At 43.0% G+C, this 7,383-nt stretch overlaps 1 protein-coding gene across 1 annotated transcript in view; it reads right to left on the bottom strand.

Annotated features, from left to right (window-relative positions):
- Positions 1 to 7,322, bottom strand: part of USP4 (ubiquitin specific peptidase 4) — a gene marked incomplete at its 5' end in the record, with an annotated part of 31,288 nt that extends 23,966 nt beyond the window's left edge. Inside the window, 5 exons of the mRNA XM_031555472.1 lie at positions 1,932 to 1,993; positions 2,244 to 2,389; positions 3,507 to 3,633; positions 6,910 to 7,040; positions 7,169 to 7,322. Coding sequence (XP_031411332.1) covers positions 1,932 to 1,993; positions 2,244 to 2,389; positions 3,507 to 3,633; positions 6,910 to 7,040; positions 7,169 to 7,322 — 620 coding nt within the window. The remainder of the gene's footprint in view (positions 1 to 1,931; positions 1,994 to 2,243; positions 2,390 to 3,506; positions 3,634 to 6,909; positions 7,041 to 7,168) is intronic.
- Between the last annotated feature and the right edge of the window lie 61 nt (positions 7,323 to 7,383).

Here is a 7,383-nt window from a genome sequence, read left to right as displayed (position 1 = left end):
AAAAAAGAGGAAAGAAAAAAAAAGATTTTCAAGTGGTTGGAAGGCATAAGCAAGAGAAGTATTCCAATTCAGCTGATGATACCTTGAGAGCACGTGGTAAAATTAGTCCTTTTATTAAGTAGGGATCCAGAAAAGCAAAAACACTATAAATGCTTCAACAAAAAGAAGGAAGAATAAGAAAAGCTGAAATCTGTATTTAACTGGAAAAGCTATGGCCACCATGAAATGCCACTTAGAAAGTTCACATATGCAAGAGTCTCTCCAGCAGAACTGACACAGTCAAAGCTACCCAGAGCAGAGCACCTCCTGCAAGCACACGTGCTTGGAAGTCAAGAAATGAAGGCCTGCCCTTGAAATCTTTGGCACCATTGCTGAAGGGGTCCCCGAGGTCACCAGCACACGAGGCAACAGGGGAAGAAGAGTTTCAAACTTAGAAGGGCATTTAATTATGGCATGATGTGCATACAACATACATCAATGGCCTTCAATCACACAACAATTTCTGGCATTATCACTGAATGGTGCATAAGGACGAACAGATGCCCAAAGCAAGACAGGGCAGTTGAAGAAAAAACAATGTGTGTTTTTCCAAGATGAGTGAACCAAGCAATAGCTCCTCAACTTTTTTAATGGAGAGTGTATTAGGAAGAAAGAAGTGCACTGAATGTACAGTGCTATCAGTGAACAGAAGAGCATCGTATTCTCTCTCTTCAGCTGAGATGCTGGCTATGTTTCACTTAGGATTCATGAACTACTCTTAATGAAAAGAAGTACTGAAAAAGTTAAAGATTAACATATGAAAAGCAGTTGGAGAATATTCAAATACCAAATAAACTACAAATGACCAAAAAAGAGCATTTATATGAAGATATGCCATAAAATGGGAAGGAAATGAAATAAATCTCAGAAAAGATCACGACTGACGTGAAGGGAAAGCACAGAGCAATTACAAATTGATTAATAGAGAGCAACATCAATGATTCAAGAGAGAAAATGTAAATCTGGTTCAGTGTGATCCTATGGACATCCTCTTAACCCATTTCCCCAGCATGACATCTCTGAAGTACAGAATCATTTCAAACTAGGTTTCACTAACAATCTCTTTTTTCCCTCTCCTTCAAACATAGCTCCAGTAGGATCCTGACTTCAAATGCAGCAGCTTACAAAACCTGCTGCCATTTGAACTGCATTGTACAGAAAAGACTTCCTTTATCAATATCGAATCTGATGGCCTCACTGGATTTTGCCTTCTGCAGTGTAACAATGAGTAAGTCATTTCTCATCACTGCACATAACTTACACTCTACTACACACACAGTATTTCATCACACCCTCATCTCATCTTATTCTTCTCTAGAGATTAGAGAAAAGAGAAAAGATTCATAGCAGTATTTCCAGGTTTCTAATTGGTTGGGTTTATTTATTTCTTTATTTTTGTTAGCTCACGGGGGTTTTTTTTGCAGGGGATGGAAGGCTCACGTTTGTCAGGCTGTTTGTATACTGCTTTTAATGGGAAACTATTAGAATGTGGAATATTCACTACTGGCATTCACATGCTGCAATCACATTTTTCCTACAGCAGTAGAATACTACAGACTTTTCCTGGGCAGTCTACAGAGGTAGTTTCCTAAGTAATCTAGCTCAACAGAAATAGCACTTCTGTCTCCTAAGCACTGCAGAAACCTAAGCTATATAATCCTTACACAACCTGTCTGAAATGGGCTTTAGGACAGAGACTGTTGCTAAAACAAGAAACCAGCTGTAGGGCAACTGAAGGATATTTATATTGAAGATTTGACATCCTCCAAAACACACAAAACAAATAAATTCACAATAGCCACCAATAACTGGGCCTCCACAGGGAAATGGACACTCACTAAACTCAGCAAACGAGCTGAACTAAATAATGGAAGCCATTACTTTACTCTTACTTTGCAAGGAAAGGATGTTGAGGCCACATGCCATCTTCATTTTTCACTTCTATTAGGACAAGCTGAAAGAGAGTTCAGGTAAGAAAAAAGTAACTAAAAAAATCCACCATACATTTCACAAAGTCATCAGTAGAGCAAATATTGATAACTGTGATTGAAGTAGTTGACATGAAAGGAAAACAGCTCATGACCATCTAAAAACTTTAGAGATAAAGCACTGCTCAAGGAAACCTGCACTGCAAATTGCTGAGCATTATCAGAATACAATGCCACCATTTACCACAAGCATTGGAAAATAAATACGTCCCTTACCTCCCCATGATAGATGTTTGCATCTTCTAGAGTGACACCCAGCTCGCTGAGCTGCTCGTAGGAGCCATCAAAATGGCTGCTCCATAACCTCACATCCTTCTCAGCTGGGATCTTAAATAGTTTCCGAATCTCTTTCACAAGAGTGGCTGTTCAGGAAGAAAAAAGTAACACCAAAACTCCTAAAACACAAGAACACCTGAAGAAAATAAACCGGAAAGCCAGTCTTCTAGCATCACTAGATGTCAAGGGCTTCTGAGTAGGAAGCGCACTGTGGGAGTTACAATTGCTCCTATAGCTTCTCTAGTACTTAGTGTGAAAGAAAGAAATGCAGTTATTTCAGTCACACATTTGTGCACCAAGCCCTCCATTCAACAGCATTCAGAACCACTGTGCTGCTCCTGCCCAAAGGACAACTTTGGTGGAAGAGCCATGATTTGAAAACGCAGGTTCAAGAAGGAAGTGTTTTCAGTTATCACCAGCAGGCTGAAAGAAGCCTCTTTATAGACAAATTACAGCTAAAATCCATCATTTTCACATCTGAAAATACAGGAGTTACACAGAGGGCATGTTTCAGGAAGTAGAGAAGCATAGGAAAAGCCACTGAGAGGACATCTGAAACTCAAGGAAGGAATTCTACAATAAGAACAAAAGACTGAACTGCTTTATACGAGCGACACAGAGGTTTCTCAAGGACACTGGTTAGTAAACAACACGTTCTGCAAAGCCTTTAATGACATCTCCCTGTACTGCACAAAGAGTCGCTATGACTGGAAGAAACTTCAGGGTGTTCCTAATCTGAGTGTTCAAAGCTGAGTCAACACTGCATTCAGCCCGGGCTGCTTGGGACACAGCCAGCTGGGTGTTCAAAGCTGGCGAGGAAGGAAAATCCCCATCTGGGCTCCGTTCAAACATCCAGCTGTTCTGACAGGGAAAATTTTTCATTATATTCAGTTGCAAACCCTCATGTTTTAAATTATGACTACCATCTATTGTTATCTTGCTTTGTGCTGCAGTAAAGAACTCGCCTCCTGTGTTCTCAGTAACCTCCTCATAGGTCCTGTGAGGCTGTTTATAGGTGCCTCTAAGGTCCTTTCTTTTCCAGGTCAATCACAGCTCCCTTAAGCTCTACTCAAAGATCACGTACTCCAATTGGACCACATTATTGCTAGACTTGTTCTAGTCACATCATCTTTCTTGCTCTGGAAGGTACAAAGCACCTCTTGACAAAGCATCAGAACAGCTTAATGCATGAGAGCTACTTACCAACACTATCTCTTCTGCTGAAGCAGCAGCTGATCACGTTGGAAGGACTGCTGCTCTCACACAGCTTCAGCTCAAGAGGATAAACTTCAACTTCACAGTGCTTTGCATACAGACCAAATTCCATCACCTGCACACAGAAAGAAGGTGAAAAATAACACAAATAATAATAAGGTATTCTGCAAGATTAGATATCCCTCTTCACCTACAGAGTTTAAATCATATTACAGCATGAAAATCAGCACATCTTAGAGTCCAGTTATATGACAACACCGGTGCAGCAGGAAGAGGAAAAAAATAGCTGAGAATATCCATACCATCTGATACTACAGCTTCACAGTACTGTGGGACAACAACTGCCCTCCCCCAAACCTGACACCAAGTACTTCTCTCTACCCTGAGACCAGTTTTCAGCTCATTGGTGCACAATACTGAACTACTCAGTTCATAATTAATTCACACTTAACTTCCCAGCTTTGTGCTACGGTGACTCCACCAGCAGTATTATTTAACTACACATAGCTGCCTACCAGTGTGTTGCTTTCAAGCTTGCTATTTTATTCATTTAAATACTATGCTCACTTCCTGCTCCTATTGTTGAGGAGAAATACATACAGCACAATCCTGAAGTCCTGCAACACAGCTTGCAAAAGTGATGCCACATATCTATGTAAATAAAAGCCAGGTTTAGTTCATTTAAGATTGTACAGGAAAAAAGTGATTTCTCAAGTACTACACTTGACAAACCTTGAGATCCTTCTCAACTTGGATACTGCAAAATTTACCCTATTAAAAAACTAACATGTTACTCACACAGTGCTCTGCAGCTGAAAGGTCTAGGAAACTGACACCATATTTCACTGCAGTAGCAGATACAGAAGATTTTTCCCCAAGACATCAGACTTGCTGCAATCCACATCCACAATCTATAGCTGCATTATTTTTAATAAAGTGGATGAATGAATAAAAAAAAACAACGAAACACACACGAAAAACACTTTGCTCAGTTTCAGAAAGAAAAGAAGAATCAAGAATAAGAGATGAAGCTTCTGTTGTTGCTAATGCAAAAGAAAAGAAACCATTTACAGATTCTGTCTCTTTTTTTAGCAGGAATTTCAGCAACAGCAGAAATGGAAGAACACCTTTCAAGAAGAAGTTCCTGACCATAGTACTGTGTCTGTTCACAGAACGGCAGCATGGCTTGGGCACACAGTTCAGGTCATTAAAAACAAGTCTTCTTCCATCACTTCTCTGAAGAGCTCTGGCAAGCTAATTTGCTCTCTGTACTAAGTTGGCCAAAGGAAAATTTGGGTCATCCCACTGGGCAGCACACCCTTGAGCACAACACATAACCACACTGCTATGAGCACCCAAACCCTGCTGTTCCGTATTTTGTACATTCATATACTCTATAGTGGGACTTCTGTAGTGACTGTCCCAGTTTGGAAATATAAAATAAGATAAGGTAGAGATAAATCTAGCCTTATCCTCCTGTATTTGCTTCCAATCACCAGACACACAGGGACAGAAGAAATCTCAACTTGTAAAATTATGAGGACACCTGAAGAATAATTACTTTCCAAATCTTATTTTTACAGATACTCCGACGCATGAGTTGATCCCCATTTAAGGAAAGAGCACTCAGGGGTCACACGTTTAAGCACGTTACTTCCAATGCCATCTAGAACATTCTGTTACTAGATACCAACCAGGTTACATCACGTGCAGCACCGTGTTGGTGTACCCACTGACCTTTCACTTCCTATTTTTCTCTAACAGAATGCCACATCCCACAGACATACTACTCTGCTACATTTCTAGGTGTTGTTTTTTTAAACAGCAAAATCCACTGCAACTGGCAGGTTATCAACAGACTGAAGTTCTTGCAGCAATTCTACACTTAAAAAAAAAAAAAGTTATTTTTAATTGAGCCATGATAACTCAGACTGTCTGCAAAACAGCATTTGCTCTAATCTCTAGCACTCAACAATTATGGTGCTGAATACTTTATCTGAAAACTCAAGACTAAAACAAAAACAAAACCCCTTCTACCTGCAAACAACTGACAGCTTTCAGAAGAGTGACATGTGAAGTCTACCTTTCAGAATAGCCTACATACTCAGAATGCATTCATAACTATACTTGCAGAAGAAAACACCTTACAAGCTTATAAAAGAAAACCACAAACATGCCTTTTCTTTTTGGAGTTCAGCATGCCAGAATTTTGGGAGAGAAAACAAGAACCAAGTTCAACTGCACAGAAAGTCCCCAAACCATCTGCATTAATAGGTAATTCACCCCAGTCCCCTGTTCTGTCCCATTAGACCAATAAGCCTAACAGACTGCATGCTTTAGTACAGCCCAAACAATTGCATGCAACACCAAAGCACCAAACTGCTCTAAGCAGTCATAAATGTACAAAGGTAACTGGGAACAAGGTTCATGGCTCTCACCCCACATAACCCATCCATGGAGAGTCAATGAGGATTCAGGCACTTCAACACTGGCAAATCATGTTCTTTAAGACAACTAGCTAAGCTCAACCTGACATTATTATCTCAACTCACACCTAGTGAAACAAACACCACAGAATAAGGTTAGAAAAAATCTCCAAGATCATCGAGTCCAACCATCAACCCATCACCACCATGCCCACGAAGCCACATCCCACAGTGCCACATCTACCCTTTTCTTGAACACCTTCAGGAATGGTGACTCAATCACTTCCCAGGGCAGCCTGTGTCAGTGTCTGACCACTCTTTAAGAAATTTTTCCTAGCATCCAACCTAATCTCCCCTGGTGCAACTTGAGGCCATTCCCTCTCATCTTATCACTGTTACTCGGCAGAAAAGGCTGATCCCCACTTCACTACAACCTCCTCTCAGGGAGTTGCAGAGAGAGAAATAAGACTTCCCCTGAGCCTCCTCTTCTCCAGATGAAACAAACCCAGTTCCCTCAGCCACTTCTCATAGGACAGTGCTCCAGACCCTTAACAGCTCTGTTGCCCTCCCATGGACAAACTGCAGGACCTCGATGTGTTTCTTGGGGAGAGGGACCCAAAACTGAACACAGTACTTGAAGTGCAGCCTCACCAGCGTGACAATCGCCTCTGTGCTCCTGCTGGTTGCACTGTTTCTGACATGTGCCAGGATGCTCTTGGCCTTCTTGGAAACCCCAGCACACTGCTGGCTCATCTTTAGCCAGCTGTCAATTAACTCTCCCACATCCTTTTCCTCCACACAGCTTTCCAGCTGCTCTGTCCCCAGCCTGTAGTGTTGCCCAGGGTTGCTGTAACCGAAGTGCAGGACCTGGCATTTGGTCTTGTTGGACTCCATCCAATCAGCCTCAGCCCCAAAGATAAGATTACAAAAGTATGCTGAGGAAACCCTGCTCCACCCATACGTACTTTCCTCACGATGGGCTGCTGTCCCTCGATGCAGCCATACCACGAAACCAGCTTCTGCCAGGCGCTGCTGGGCACTAGCACGTAGTCCAGCTGGGCGATGAGGTGCTCCTTTAAGCTCTGACTTTCCCCATCTGGAAGGGACACGTGCTTAAGGTCCGGCTCTCTCACACTCCTTCCCTCCCCGCAGCGACCGTTGCCTGGGGAGCCCCGCGCAGCCCCTCAGCCCCCGGCGGGCCGGGCCACACAGGGCCGTACTCACCGTTCAGCAGACACGCGTTGTCGATGGGCCCAGGAAAGAGGTTGGGGTCGCCCACGCCGGACACGTCCCACCTGTCGTAACCCACGTAGCGCTTCCAGAGGCCGAACCAGCGGCTGGACAGCAGGTACCTGCAACACACGGCCCGGCGCGGCCCTCAGCGCTGGCAGCCCGCTGGCAGCCCGGGGACGGGGCAGCGGGGGAGGGCCGGCCGGACT

This window comes from Meleagris gallopavo, chromosome 14, assembly GCF_000146605.3.
Source record: "Meleagris gallopavo isolate NT-WF06-2002-E0010 breed Aviagen turkey brand Nicholas breeding stock chromosome 14, Turkey_5.1, whole genome shotgun sequence".
NCBI lineage: Eukaryota > Metazoa > Chordata > Aves > Galliformes > Phasianidae > Meleagris > Meleagris gallopavo.
Note: the sequence above shows the minus strand (reverse complement) of the source record. Positions and strands in the feature narration are given on the sequence as shown.